Source organism: Denticeps clupeoides, chromosome 4 (genome assembly GCF_900700375.1).
Source record: "Denticeps clupeoides chromosome 4, fDenClu1.1, whole genome shotgun sequence".
Taxonomy (NCBI): Eukaryota; Metazoa; Chordata; class Actinopteri; order Clupeiformes; family Denticipitidae; genus Denticeps; species Denticeps clupeoides.
In genome coordinates, this window is record NC_041710.1 from 6,991,018 (window position 1) to 7,006,706 (window position 15,689).

General features: G+C 40.7%; 3 protein-coding genes across 5 annotated transcripts in view; 2 read left to right on the plus strand and 1 right to left on the minus strand.

Moving 5' to 3' along the window:
* clta (clathrin, light chain A) lies at nt 1–6,560 on the plus strand. Of its 3 annotated transcripts, XM_028978340.1 has the most exons (7): nt 1–327; nt 1,184–1,212; nt 2,065–2,182; nt 2,377–2,488; nt 3,246–3,299; nt 4,267–4,302; nt 5,818–6,560. In XM_028978340.1, the coding sequence occupies exons 1-7, from the start codon at nt 123–125 to the stop codon at nt 5,987–5,989; spliced, it is 726 nt and encodes a 241-aa protein (XP_028834173.1). In that variant the 5' UTR covers nt 1–122; the 3' UTR covers nt 5,990–6,560. The 3 variants fall into 3 exon arrangements, with proteins under 3 accessions (XP_028834173.1, XP_028834174.1, XP_028834175.1); XM_028978341.1 differs by lacking the exon at nt 4,267–4,302; XM_028978342.1 differs by lacking the exons at nt 3,246–3,299; nt 4,267–4,302 and having other exon boundaries at nt 2–327.
* Nucleotides 6,561–8,841: 2,281 nt separating this feature from the next.
* Nucleotides 8,842–11,536, minus strand: cldn18 (claudin 18). Its single transcript, XM_028975727.1, has 5 exons — nt 11,317–11,536; nt 10,880–11,044; nt 9,890–10,034; nt 9,676–9,786; nt 8,842–9,536 (listed from the first exon to the last, which is right to left on the minus strand). Exons 1-5 carry the CDS (start codon nt 11,534–11,536, stop codon nt 9,446–9,448), a joined length of 732 nt encoding a protein of 243 aa, XP_028831560.1. The 3' UTR covers nt 8,842–9,445.
* Nucleotides 11,537–15,503: 3,967 nt separating this feature from the next.
* The window catches only part of LOC114787835 (collagen alpha-1(XI) chain-like), a 41,174-nt gene continuing 40,988 nt past the window's right edge, over nt 15,504–15,689 (plus strand). The window contains exon 1 of the mRNA XM_028975726.1: nt 15,504–15,689. This exon is cut by the window's right edge and continues 120 nt beyond it. The gene's annotated coding sequence lies outside the window, so the exon portion shown is untranslated.

Genomic DNA, 15,689 nt, shown 5'->3' on the forward strand with positions numbered 1-15,689 from the left:
TCCTGCCCTCGTTTCCGTTGTACGCGTCCTCTCCAGCTCTCCCTCGTCTGAGCTGGCCTCGTCGCGCAGGGCGGTTGTCGAGTGAAGAAATATCAGTCCCGTACGTGACTCTGAGGCAAAACATGGACGACTTCGACATGCTCAGCGCCCCGCAGTCCAGCGCCGGGAACGGACTCGGGTCAGACGAGGACCCCGCGGCCGCCTTCCTGGCCCAGCAAGAGAGCGAGATCGCAGGCATCGAGAACGACGAAGGCTTCAGCATCCTGGACGGTGGAGACGTCCCTTCCTCCCTCAGCAGCAACCTGACGGGCGAGCAGGATGCCGGCAGTAGGTGTTCCGCAGCCTTAATCGCTTTAACTAGCTGCAGGCTTTAGTTCGCCCAGATATAAACCGCGCTGTCGGCCATTGCTTGCGGGCGTTTATTCGGCTAATTGGCGCGGTCAGCAGACGCCGCTGGTGTCCGTCTCCTTTTTACACGTTTACACCCTTCACCCCCTCTCACCACCACCGCCTTCGGACCAGAGGAGCCGTGAGCGCTTTTCCTGTTTCTCCAGCTGACACAGCAGGACGCGGTTTCCTGGCTCAGAGCTGCTTTGGCGCTTAAAAAAAAAACACCACAATATTTAAAACCGTACGCGTATACGACAGCGGACGCGCCACTCGGCGGTGTTCCTTGTGGTGACCTTGTGTTGTCCTGGTCTCCACATTTCACCTGCCGCTGAGCGCCGCCGTGTCAATAATAGATGAGCTGGATGCGGTTTCACATCCCTGACACACACACACACAGCGCCCTTCAGCTATGTTGTAGAAGCAGGTTTATACCGTGCGTTTATTATATATGTATAACAGTGTGAGAAAAAGGACGTTGTGTGACTAGAGAGTGTGTAGGGGTCGGTATGAATGTTATCAGTAATGTTCTGTCAAGGACAGTTTCCTCAGTGATAGAGGAAGAGGGTGGGGGGTCTGTAACTGCAGGGATAATGAGTCAGTGTCTCTCTTTCTCACACACACACACACACACACACACACACACAAACACAGATGGACTTCTGTAGGTCAGCGAAAATATTTGTAATGCACTCTTATGGAATTAGAATTCTTCTCACGCTGCAATGACTCTCTGTAGATGTCTGCATGTTTTACCATGTGGATTGTTCTAACGCACCTTCTGCCTCTGTTTCAGGTGCAGCTTTTAATGGAGAAATTCATCAGGTGAGCTTTAAAAAAAATGTCTAGATTTTTTGGGCCTTAAATTAGATTAAGTTTGATTTTCTCGGTCACTCATTTATGCTTATGTCAGCATGTGTGGGTTGCCAGATCGGATGAGTAAAAGCAGCAATGTTGCATTTTTGTTGGGAGTAACCTTTGAGTTCACAGTCTGATATTGTGTTATTGCGCATGAGCTGAGAGTTTACAGCTTTATGTTGAAATTGAACCACATTCTGCACAATCTAGTCTGTCAGGCCTGATTGCCCAATCTAAAGAAATATGAATTATAAAATGATTATATTTGGTCGTGCATATGGATGTACGTCCGGAAGTATTGTCTCCCTAATTTTGCCAGCAGAATATCAGTAAGTACATGCAGATTAAATGCCATTTTCTACCAAATGGGCAAAAGTACCAGCTGTACACAACTTTGTACAAGACAGGATGTCTTGAGCAAAGGCCACTAAAAATAAACTACACTGCTGTACTCACTGTAGTCTATGTATGTACCGTAATTTTTACTGTTAAATACTGTATTCACCTGAAAAAGTGTAGTGGGGGCATCTATTGAAACAATGAATTAGCTTTGATTAGTTAACAAACCAATTCTTGAGACCAGAACAGCTTTAGTTATCCAAATAACCAGTATTCAGGCCCTCAGCTCCACTCCACAACTGATGAAGAGATCTTTAATAGATTTTAATAGGACAGGGTTCTGCAGCCCCAGACAGAATCCGGTCCACCACATGGACTAGACGGACCATCATGATTAGACTCCCCCCCCCCCATAGGACTTTTAAAGCTTTTATTTAATAAGAAGTTCATTTTGAAGGTGATTGATTGTTTTAATCACAGGAGAGCAATGGTCCATCTGATGCATATGCAGCCATTTCCAATGCAGACCGCCTGCAGGCGGAGCCTGAGAGTCTGCGTAAGTGGAGAGAGGAGCAGAGAACACGTCTGGAGGCGCTGGGTGAGTACAGGGACAATGTTTTTGGTACCTCCCCTGTTTCTATATCTACTCTCACACGTCACCAAAAACTGGCCCACCAATGACTGTTTATGCTATATAATTTTTTTTGTTTATTCAAAATATAATGCAAACACGTTATATCTAACCACTTTGTCTGCTCAACGTCGTTTTATTTATTTGATCCACATTGCCAGATGCCAACTCCCGGAAACAGGAGGTGGAATGGAAGGAGAAGGCAAAGGTGGAGTTAGAAGAGTGGCACACTCGGCAGGATGAGCAGCTGGAGAAAACCAAAGCCAACAACAGGTAAAGCAGCAGCAGCAACAGCAGGGTGCATGCATGTCTCGTGGCACTCAAAATACAGGTACTGCTTAGATTGAAGCATGTGTGATTCTGAAAAACAATGGTTGCCTTCTTTGTGACCATTATTTTTGAAATGGTAAACAACCTAAGTGACTATTTCTGAAAAGGTAGGAATTCTTAGGGATTCTACTCTCAAGCCAGGCTTAAATTAAAGTGATGTTTTTTAAAGTGAGGATTATTTAAAAAAAAATGTTATTCCTTTAAAGAACAAAAAAAAGAATAGGTGGATTATTTTAATGCCGTAGTTAATAAACTGAATTGCAGATTTGTTTGTTTATGGTAGGTATGCACTACTGATAGGTATTCTGTAATTCCATTAATGTGTTTGTTCTTGTTTTGTGATTCACTGATGAAGCCTCAATATTTTGTAATATCTTAATGTCTTGTCATATATGGCCACATTTATGACTATGTGTAGGAAACTGAAACAAATGTTTAAAATGCCTCTTCAGCATGAATGCTCAAGTTCTCTTGTCTGTCTTTGTGTTTTATGAGTGGTGTGTGTGTGCGCGCGTGTGTGTGTGTGTGTGTGTGTGTGTGTGTGTGAGAGAGAGAGAGAGAGTTAATCTGTGCATATGTGAGTGTGTGTTACTGTAGGACTGTATAGGTGTGAGTGCACCTGTTGTGCTTTTCTCCTTTTTACCACTCTCTCTCTTCTCTCCTGCTGTGCTGCTCTCCTATGGAACTCCTCTTGGTCCAGGGTGCTGGATGAAGATTTCTACAAACAGCCCTTCTCTGAGCTCATTGGTTATGTGTATGTTGCTAAACTAACATCCTTTCTTTTCTCACATACATCTCACATTAACACGCTTTTCATTTACCATTATTGTCAAGATTCCTTTATTCCCATTGAATTCCTTTTCAAATCCAGATTTTAAGTTGCATCCTTCTTTCTTTCTCTCTTTCATTCTTTCTTTCTGTGAACAATAAACATCATGGGGGCAAATGCTTTTTATAGTCACTGGTCACTATAAGATATATTATTATTTTTATATAAGTTAAACTCATTAATTTGCAATGCTCTTCCACCTGGGTTTTTCCCAAACATTTCATGTTTTTTTTTTTTTTTTTCTTTTTCTCAAAGAATTTTTACAAATAGATTTGTCTTATACTTTGAATAATTTATTGAAAGTGAGTTGAGGACTCTTACTGTAGTTTTGTTCTAAGCAACTGTGTTTCCAGCACTGTACAAACTGTCAGAACTGCCTCCTTAGGTGCAGTAGACTTTTGCTTTATTTACTTCAGCAAACCTGACATCCGGCACAAGCTTGTTAGACCTTCAGTCTTTGAATGTGTTAGTAAGCATGGAAGGGATGCAGCTGGCTCTTATATCATCATCTCAAGGAACCGCGTGCCGTAAGCCACCTCAGATGGTCCCTTTCTTTCCGAGTGTGGCAGACCTTTTCATGTCTCAATAGCTGCTTTTTGCAATGCTCATTGGACACCTAGTTGCTTCTAATACAAAACTAGTTCAGCACGCGTGACTACCTTGAAGTTTTTGTAAGTCATACAGGTGAGCTGTGTTGTTTGTTAGATGGTAGCCCTTAGATGTAGCAAAAGCCATGCTGTAAGCTCCAAGAAATATACATAAAGATAGCTTTATGGAACAAATATAAATGCATGCTGGCTTTGGTCATCTGCATAAAACTCATTTATTTTCATTTCCTGTATATCTGACTTCTGATCTGTTTCTCCTTTTTCTTTCTCTTCGCGCCTTTAAGCACACACATTAACCATCCTTGCTACCGCCTAGACCAGTTAAGTAAAAAAAAAAGAAGAAAAGACAGAAAACATTCAGAGAAAAGTAGTATGCCAAAATACACATTTAAGTGCTATATTTATGCATGTATATAGGTAATGATGTATACATCCATAAATATAATGTCCTTACTCCACTGCCGATCTAAATGAATGTCCCTCTGTGGTGATGTGTTGGTCCACCAGCCCTGTGCTTCTCTGTAGTCTGTTGTGATGATGACTGTGTTTTTTATTTTATTTTATTTTTTTTTATATATAATTTCTTTCCTTTCTTTCATTGGCTTCTCATTCCCATTTTGCTGTGTGTATGGTGGTGTTAGTGTATTGGGGTTTTCTCCAGGCCCCACATCCTGAGTTGATGGCAGTGGAATGGCGTCAGTGTGGGCTTTAGGTGTGTAGTCGTCCAGAACGACAAGCTGAGGTTGGCACCTGTTGCTTTGTGCAGCCATTATATTGTCCTTACAGCAGGCAGGGTTCAATCATTCTGAAACATTTTATTATATATAATATTTGTACATTATATATGTGGGTATGTATGTAAATATAAAAAATAATGTTTAGTTGTAAAGACCCTGCTTCTCTATACTGCCAGCCCATATCAAATCTGGCTTTTGTATGTTGCTTATTTATTAGATTTTTTTTTTTTAAAGGGGCAAAATAACAGCACCATTTGAAGTAGTTTCATTTATTTATTTATTTATTCATCTCTGTCTTACCTCAGAAGGGTAAGAGTTGTGCTGCCAGTGCTTGAAGCGGAAGCGAGAGCAGTTGCCTCACATGTTGGAGAAATGAGCGACCTTGCAACTGCATTCCGCGCTCTACAACAAATGCAAGATACATTCGTCCTAACACATAGAAAGGAATAGCCACAAAATTGAACAGAACTGTGAACCTGATCCAAACTGTTAAAACTCTTTCTTTCTCCCGTGTTTGCGGGCTGGAACTCATCGTGGAAGTGTAGTTCATACATGGTCATTGCTGGTCACCCAGAGACTGACATATGACTCTGAGTGGCGAAGCACCAGCTACTTGAGTGGAGTAAAAGAGCGAAGCGCCAGTAAGGCGTGCCGTTGAATTGGCCCTCTTCAAGCACTGGGTGTTGCCTTTTGTTTTCTTCCTCCCCTGAATCACGTGTAGTTACAGCATTAATGAAGAGTGAGATTTGGGATGGGGGCATGTTGTATATTCCAGTGGATAAGTTCTCATCTGTTTTTGGATGTGGTCACTTTTTATTTTTGCGGTTGTACTGTACGTAATGAACTGGTACCATCAGGCTGCAGCCACACACCTCTTGACTCTTTTTCCTCCAGTTACCCTCACAAATTCATCAGAATTTCATCTGGTATTACATCAAATCTGCAATAGATTAAATTAATTTGCTGTTCAGGCTACAAAGTAATGAAGAATAAAGCTATCTGTTGAATGGAGTGGGGGAGAGCGAGGTGCTGCTGCGCTATGGTTGGGGCGGTTTCACTCTGATCGTGCCCCAACTAACTCTTCTTCTTGCTCCTCAGGGCGGCGGAGGAGGCCATGGTGTCTGAGCTGGATGAGAATAAACCGGGGTCCGAGTGGGAACGAGTGGCACGCCTGTGCGACTTTAACCCGAAGTCCAACAAGCAGGCCAAAGATGTGTCTCGCATGCGCTCCGTACTCATCTCCCTCAAGCAGTCTCCACTGGTCCGCTAGGAGAGGAGAGTGGCCTGGGTGGGATGATGGGGAGAAGAAACAAGCAAGCGCTACTGATACTTACCTGCAGCAGCCACTAGGCCCACACTACCATTCCCCCCCATTACACTGTGCAAAATCCTTCTGTGGGGTTTTGTTGTATGTGTGAATGGGTTTTCATCACTCTCCCGTGGTTGAAATGAAACGTGTTGCAGTTTTTTTTTGTCTGTTCTTTAAAAGGACCAAACTTCATTTCAATAATCATTTTTTTTTTTGATTGTTTTTGTTCTCTCCTTGTTTTTGTCTTTTAGAGCAAATGTATTGCATTGTCACTTCGATTGATCTATGCATTTCCTTTTGAACAATTCAGAAATGGAGTAAAAAGTCTGGAGTAATAATGTGTCCGTTATACAGATTGTGTACTGTATGTACTGTTGGTTGTGTATCTTTGTACATGAAGATTATTGGCTGTATGTACACATGTGTATGAAGACAGAGATTGATATAGTCTCTCAAAACCCAGCTGTAACCTACCTGTTTCTTCATGTGTTGTCCTCTATTTGAGTATCATTAAAAGTGTTTGGAACCTGGACCTTTATGTTCTTTTTCAGTTTTAGAATATTTTGAACAGGTTTTCCTCATCCTTGTATAAATTTTTGTGCTTTTTTTTTCTCCCAGGTTTTGGAAAATGCATGACTTACTGGCAGTCTATGAATGGCAGATGCTGTTATCCAGATCTACTTACATAAGTGCTTTAAAATATCCATCATTGAAATCCCTCATTTGGTTTTTAATACTCTGACTAATCAACAAAAATAACAAAAAAGAATACGGAACAAAGTGTCAGGGTTGGCGACTTGTGTCTTTATTGAGGAATCTGGAAAAATAAATTCCCTGGCAGTTTTGTCAAAAGGGGAGATGAGAGTGGACGTGTGGGTTTCATGTGTGCCCTCTTAGTAAATCCTAATTTCTGATTAATTAAAGTCTTTACTGAAACCTGTCTGGATAATGATACTGTGGGTTTCAGTCTCTTCTTCCAAAACATTCTAAACATTTTTATTCTAGAACTAGACCAAACTAGAGTTTCCCCATAATCTCACTAATAAAGGCTACACTTCGTTTTCAAATATGATAGGGAAATAATGGACTACACAAATGACACATTAAGTGAAAAAGGCCAATCTGATAATAAAAATGCTCATAGCTCATTTTGTCTTGCCTTCCTTGTCATGTTTCAAGTTCTGTTCATATTATAGTTTTTGGTGGGGTTTTGGAAGCAGGTCCTGTAGGGCTGACATTGAAGTGTGTGCTCAACTTGTCCTGCAGATGTCAGTGTAGCAGCATTTGTTCGTTTCTAGGCAGCTTGTCGTCCAGCATATTGGCGCCGCACACTTCAGTAATTATTCTTTAAGCACCTCTACAGTCTCACCATGCACATCTTACTCAGCATATTCCACAAAACCATGTGTGTGCATTCTAAATATATAACCTGACCAATTCATAATTAATATGTTTTATTTGATTTATTAATGAGTTAATGCTCCACTTCCTCAAACCTTGACTTGGCTCTCTTTACATGAAGAGCTGCCAGCACATTACTCATTACTAATGTTCCTACTAGTGTACTAGTACAAATTACACTGTTAACTACATGACTGAGATACAAACTCTTTTTATTAAAAAGATTATCTATTACACCCACTTCATATTTACATAACCAACTGCAGGGTTGTCAAAATGTAAGCAGTCACTGCTATGCCACAAAAAAAAATGGCTCTTCTTCAGCCAAAAAGCAGACTCAGACACCAGGAGACTGGTGTTTAATAAAAGGCCAGAAAGTTTAAGAAAATAGAAAATTTCAGCTGAACAACTGCATGAGACTGAACACAATTTTACAGGCAAATTCAAATGACCTGACATTCCCATACTACCTCGCCAAACATCTGAAAAGTCATAACCTTTTCATAAGCCGACATCTCATCTTGGATGGCAGCCCATCACCTCAAACTCAATCCCAGCAAAACTGAACTAATATTCATTCCAGCAGATTCTTCACCACATCAGGATCTTGCTATTTACCTGGACAACTTGCAGCTCTCTCATTCTACAACAGCCTGCAACTTTGGAGTATCAATAGACAACCAACTCTCCTTCTCCACTCACATCAGCAATCTTTCCCGCTCATGTAGATTCCTTCTTTACAATATCAGACGAATCCGTCCTTATTTGTCAACCCAGGCCACCCAACTACTGGTTCAGTCCTTAGTAATCTCACGACTGGACCACTGTAACTCCCTTCTAGCTGGTCTAGCACTATGTACCATCCAACCTCTACAACTCATACAAAATGCAGCAGCATGACTGGTCTTCAACCTTCACAAATTTTCCCACACCACCCCTCTGCTACGTTCCCTCCACTGGCTCCCAGTAGCTGCACGCATCAGGTTCAAAATACTGATGCTGGCCTACAAAGCCAAACATGGAGAAGCACCATCCTACCTCACAGCCCTTATTACACCTCGCACTGCACCTCGTATACTCCGAGCCTCCAGTACTGCTCGCCTGGTCCCTCCATCTCTGAATGTAAAAGGAAGACATTCATCTAGACTCTTCTCTGTCTTGGTGCCTCGGTGGTGGAATGAACTTCCCCTTGAGGTCAGAACAGCTCAGTCACTGAGCATTTTCAAACGGCAGCTCAAGACCTTCCTCTTTAAAGTATATTTAGATGAACTTGTAACCTTCTTATTGTCTGACTTATGTATAGAAAGTACAACAGAGTGAATAAAAAGATTGTATTCATAGTTGGGGATCTAATGACCTGAAACTGATCACTTCATCGATGGTAACATGGCAGCACGTTGTAAGTCGCTCTGGATAAGGGTGTCTACCAAATGCCTTAAATGTAAATGTAAATGTCATAATAATTTGGAAATTGCCACTGTGTTATCACTGACCTCCTTGTATAGCAAACTACTGAATATCAGTCTCAACATTTTGTATTTCATATTATTTTTACATGCTAGTAGTTCCTCACATACTGTCAATATGAAAAGTGTACACACTCCTGTTAAATTGGCAGGTCTTTGTGATGTACACATTTTTACAAACATTTGACGTGACCTGTGACCTGTACAACTGAATTTAAAAAGTTATTTAGAGAAAAGTTATAATTAGCATCACAAAAACCTTGCATTTTAACAGTGGTATGTTTTTAATATCAACAGTAAATCTTATTTCAAGCTGAGCCGGCATGCTGTATATAAAAATGACATGGGATGACAATGTTTTTGTACAATCTGTAAAATTCCAAATGCAAATTTTAAGACCATTTTTAAATTAATGTACAACATCATCATAAAATACAAAAAAAAAATGCCTGTGCTGCTTTAACAAAATTTTTTCAAACTAGTGAACTTTCACACCATGTACCACAGCATGAACACTTTTGAAAACATTAATATGGTATAACACTTGGAATTATACAATCTTTTGGTCTCTTCGCCCTTCTTCACTGACGGAGTGGTCCAAATTTTGGGACTGAGGTTTATAAGTCACTGCACCATAGCTCCTGGATGATTAATGTTGAAAATAATGTTATTGGTTTCAGTTCACTTGTAAATAGAACTACTAATACTACTAATAATATGCATAATTTCTATCATGTTGAGGGCCCAGTACTTTAGGAATAATTTAAAAATACTGTGTACCGTGATTTCTCAGGTCTTAGTCCCTTGAAAGCGACGCACTTCAAACATCCGCCCAACAGAAGCAAAGCCCCTCCTATCCAGGCTACAAAAAGGGCGGGTCCAAATGTGTACCTGATACAACAGACATGAAAACATTATTGCAATATCAGGATATAGTCCTATCACACATTCTTAAATCAAAATCAATAAAAAAAAAACCCTGAACAATTCTTACCTGGGAGTGAGGTTTTCACCCATGTTTCCCATTCCCTGCATCATTCCTCCCATCATTTCCCCATAGTTAGGATTGTACATGGTGCTCATGAAGCTCACAACAATCTGGTTGGCATAGATTGATGCTCCAGTTATGCCACAAATACCTGAGGAATATAGTTTATGAATACATTAAAAAGAAAAAAAAAACGATATGTCGGGTCATTTTAACGGTGGAATAATGCAGAATATATTTCTGGGCTGTTTCGGAGAGAGAGAGAGAGAGAGAGAGAGAGAGAGTTACAGCATTGGAGCTGTTTTTCTCTTTTACCTCAATGCATTTACCATGAAAACGTGTGTGGAGTCTGCTGATCTGAACAATGACATAAAATTACAACCAATGGACAATGACAAAGATATATGTAAATGTGATTGGTTATTGTACTTATGTAGCTGTGTAGTGCATTTATGCTTAACTAAAGTTATGAAAGGAAAGGGCAGATGCAATACAAAAAAAACATATAAACCTATAAAATATCCAAGTTTATATTCTATTAAATGCCTGTTCTCAAATCTTGATAATTTTTATTTTATAGGCCTTCAACTTTTACTTGAGTAATAATTTACACAGGCTATCTCTACTTTAATTCAAGTACATGTTTTTGTGTACTTTGTCCACCACTGAGCATGTGATTGAATGCCTCACAATGCATTAAACCAGATTTTGCCCAACCAAAAACATTATTTAACAACTAAATACATTCAAGGACAGATTACATACAAAATTCTAAATAACCAATAACTGCTTGAATGGTAAAAAAATATATTTTTAGGTGTATTGCCATAAACTGATCAGAACTGTATAGGCAGGGACACAGAACCAGCCGACCACGTATGTGAGATGAATGTCTTGAAACAACAAACCATCATTAAATGCTGCAACTGTTTTTGTGTAGAACAGCAGGAATATGCTGTTTGTACAGGCTGTAATCTACAGTCCCTTACTTCATACCTGCTATGATGAACATGATGCCTGAGGTCAGTGTCATTTTGGCCCTGGAGGAATCTTCCATGCTGCCCAGTTTGAAGCATTTCAGAGAGAAGAGGGAAATGGCAGCACTGATTACTCCCATGACAATTCCTACAATCATCAGGGCTCGCACTGCTTGGAAATTACCTACAAAGACACACCAAAAGAGCAAAAAAACACTCAGACATATTTTCAATGTCTCCAAATGGCACTAATTACATTTCAGGTTAGCAAAAACACCAGCTCATGGTTTTATATGCTTCTCCATCTTCATTACCTGTAACATTTTGTCATGATGATTCGCATATGATTCTTGAATGGCTGATACAGTAAATTGGATTCATATACTCAACCAGTTGTCTTATCACTTTGTATTTGGCAGATTGAAGGAAATGAATTAAAATGATGCTGCTACCCACCTGCATACCCCAGTAGCCCATAAAGTGGCCGACACTCTGTGAATCCTGAGGTAGAAACTTCACAGTTTTGCCACAGCCCCTTGTAGGAATATACAGAGGTCACTACATCCCCTTGACGGTCCTTAGAGCTCCAGTTATTCATACTGGTGGCAGCAATGATGGCTGCCACACCAACGAGGGCAAGAACAAATCCACTGGTCTGCAAAATTGTGGAGGACATGTTTACGTCGATATTGGTCGGGTCTTCGGCGGGGTGCTCAACCGACGTTTTGGAGAGTGAAACCACCTGTCGAATTGAATATGGCCTGGGTGGGGCTCCTGAATTATACTGGTCAAAAGCTGCGAATGCATGCACGCATGCTCCTGATGCAGTCGGAACACGTCAGGAGCGGCAACGAATCACTTTGCTACCTTTTAAGGCATTGCACGGACTGGAACAAACATGGCCTTATATCAAATTTGCCTTCATATCAAGGCCACACGGTTCCTTGTTCTTATCACATTACAAACAATGGTGGGACTGGGTGGGACAAGAGCGCTCTATGCTTCTGTCATTAGTCATTATACACAAGTGAGAAATTATTTGGGTCATACACCTACTGCTCAAAATGTTATGTTATGAACCATTCATGCAGCAAAATAAAATAAAAACATAACAACATAATATATAAAATATATAAAAACATGTATTCTGATTCTTGCAGTAAGATGACATTTTGGTTTTGTGTTACTGTGCTGGTGTTTACTCATTCATTCATTGTTTGCATTATTTCACGTAATAATTCGTAAAAAAAAAAGGACGTTGCTGGTAATGTTGGGAGTGGCCTTTGTTCATGGAGTTTTTTAAAAGTAAAAGACTCAGGAGAAATCAGTCAAAGGAATGAAAAGGGGCAGACCAAAAGCATTTCACATTTACAGCATATATTGAGCACCTTATCCAGAGCAACTTACAAGCAGTTTTATTAATTCCTGACAGGGACAGTCCCCCCCTGGAGACACTCAGGGTTAAGTGTTGAGCTCAGGGACAAAATGGTAGTAAGTGGGGTTTGACCTGGGTATTCTGGCTCATAGGCGAGTGGTTTACATCAGTTGTTGTGTCCTTATGGCCGTAGACTGGGTGGAGATCAACTCATCAGACAGGAGCACTTAAGGACAACTCCAGCCGCCATTGTTGTGGAGCCGGGGGAGGATAGAGAGGAGAGTTTCGGCGTGTTGAAGAGAAGCCTTTGTTGCGTGTTAGAGTGGTCAGTGTTGTTAGTTGTGTTTTTGTTGTGTAGATTGTATAGTCTCTCCTTTTATGGTGTGTTGTTCCTCCTCCTGGTTGTTGTTGTTGTTATGTACAGCACTCTAGGGTTTGGTTGGTTGTTCACTTCTCACAGTAAATAAAAGCACAATATTTCACTTCGGCCTGGTACGTGTCCCGCCTCACACATCCCTCTCCTTCATTGTCACATTTCCCAAACCCTAGATGGGGACGTGACACTGTACTACAATGACCAATTTACAAAATCAAATTAAAATGCTTAAGTATAAACCTGAACAGCAAAAAAAAGAACATCATGTTTTTCAGTGTGATGGTGAGCTATGTATCTTATAATGATCTCTCAAACAGACTATAATAAATGCGTTCATTGGTTTTATTAATGCCTGATTGAAAGTTCTTCCGGTGGATGGGGTCTCGTTTGAGGTTCCAGTAGTATACTGCTTACCCAAATGTCACGTCAGGAATTTTGAGGGCAGTCTGTCTTATAATGTAGGTCCGGGTGAGGGTCATGACCAGGCAGTCTGGAAACCGGCAACAGTTCCAAGGATTCATAGTCTGTGGACATGTGAGGGTCAAAAGTCAGGAAGCCTGATTAATGGGGAAAAGGCTGAACCCTGCAAGCATGAACCAGAGGGAGACAAAAAAAATTCAGAAGCCAAGCAAATAAAATGTGGAAAAACACAGAAACTAATTGGCAGGAACATCCTGATTCAGCCTCAAGTTCCCTCTTTAACACTATGTGCCGTAAAATTGTGCTCTGAGTTTTACATACCATAAAAAGTGCGCTATTAAGCATTCAACCAAATTTGAATGATTGTTAAAAGGCAGGGTGCTGAATCCATGCTCGTTTCCCAAGCATCAATCACAGCTATGACCTGAAAAACGGATGCCCCATGCAGCAGCTTTATTAGGCCACTAAAACTATCTATGTTTGAACTGCCAGTCACGATTTGATTCAGGACCAGTTGACAGCAATCTACTTGACAATCAACCGTAGTCCTAGCTGTCTGCAAACGAATGGTCACTATTTTCTCCCATTTTCTTCAAATTATTTCGGGCTAGTGTAGCATAGCCAAGGTAGGCTGTCAATAATGAACAAAACAGATCTACCGGATAGTTTTTATTTGTTTGTATGTTCACACACCAAACTAGCTGCCATAGTCACTCCACCATAAAAGAAAAAAAAAAAACTGCTAGCTGAGTTGCCACCTCAGGGGTCTCCAGGGTGGTAGAGCGCTTCCGCTCCCTGAGGGCCAACGCTGAGAGAATGAGGAGGAGCTTCTTCCCGCAGGCCTTACGAGCTCTCAACAATAACAACACTACATAGGACAGAACACTAATACACTCCAGCACTTTCAAACACTTCTGGACTCTATCCCCCCAGACGTTTGCACAACGTCACTTTACACATTTGCACACCTTCACCCCACCTTTTACACATATGTTATGTTTAAAAACATATCTTTGTAATAGTTGTTTATGTTTGCAAGTTTGCATATTTATTTCACTTGAATACTTGCAATATTTGCAATATTGAGGTCAACAGCAGCCGCAAAAGCATTTCACTGCATATCATACCGTGTATGACTGTGCACGTGACAAATAAAATTTGAATTGAAAATTTCAATTTGAAAATTTGGTCTGTTAAAACAGTCTACACAAGGGGACCTCAAGTGGCACCTTGACAGTAACATGATTTGAACTAGCGAACCATTCGGGTATGAGTCCTCTTCCTTATTTGCTTGGTCACCACTGCAACAACAAGGAAAATTGAGACACGGCATCCATAATTTGCACTAACAAGATAACAGAATCGCTGGCTATAATATAATAAGTGATGTAATAGAAGGTGTAATAACTCAACCCTGTCCTTCCACCAGTGCTCCTGTCTACTATCTTTACCTGTAGGGCCAGGTGAAAGACAGACTGACAGAAGTACAGATGACGCAAAAAAAAAAAAAATATATAGAAACAGCAGAAATTCCAAAATGTAAAGTAATATCAGCAGATGTCTTGTTTAGTGAACTTAAATATGTCGTATAAAAAAGTCATTCTGAGTCGGCCAATGAGCTTCTGCCCAGCGGTCACTGCATTACTGATATGAAATGGGGAAATGCTCTGTCTGGGTTAGTTGCTGGGCTGTTTTGGACTACCTGTCTGTCACCCTTCGTCTTTATAAGTGCTTCTGTCTTTGTGTCGTGAGCCCCGAGACGAGGAAACCTAGTAAATTTGGTGTGTGGAGTGGTGAATGTTTTGGCTCACATTGTCTTGACAGACGTCCAGGGTGCAAAAGGTGTGTATATTGCAGTACTTGCATATCTGGATGGTTCTTGCTTATTGATAACCCTTTGGATTGGCGAAGTTAGACCAGGATGACCTTTGCCATAGATCCTTTAATGAGTTATATTTTTCTGTGCCTTGGTATCTTTTTTGAGCTGGAACTCCCCAACGTTATTTAATAAGAACTATGGTGGCGGCTTACAAAATTGCTGACAAATTTTTGATGACTGTGTTTCTATTTACATCAAAATAATTTAGTAACCAAGTGCTGTGGCTTGTTGAGAGTCTGTCTCCTTAGACACAAAATCTAACATTTATGCTTAAATGGCAAGAGCCTCTGTGACATCAGAAACACGTTACAGGCAAATTAGAACTACTAATCATCTCTTATAATGACCATAAACTGATCAGTTAACCCTGTCAGGGCTGAGTGAAATGGCTTTAACAGAATTAAATTAACTGATCGTTTTCTTTTTTTAATGAGTGAGACTTTAAACGTATGATTTCTGGAACATACCTGTTTATGATAACTGATCAGGAATGAACGTCGATGCTCATCAGTGTGTTCCAGGAGCAGGTCTGGAAGAGCATCCAGCGTCACATTTTCTTCCTCCAGTGGGTCGTCGCTCTGGTTGCCCAGCCTTCTTGTATGCGCAGCTCTTTTGGAGTCGGATGGTGCATGAAATCCAACACCTTCCCTGAAAAGAGTGACTGGAGAGGCAGAGAGGATGAGAAGGCTCTGGTTTTTCTGAAAAAGATCACTGATGGAAATAAACGAGGAGAGCATATAAATAACCCTTTCTGGATTTAAGAGGATTTTTTTTTTGTT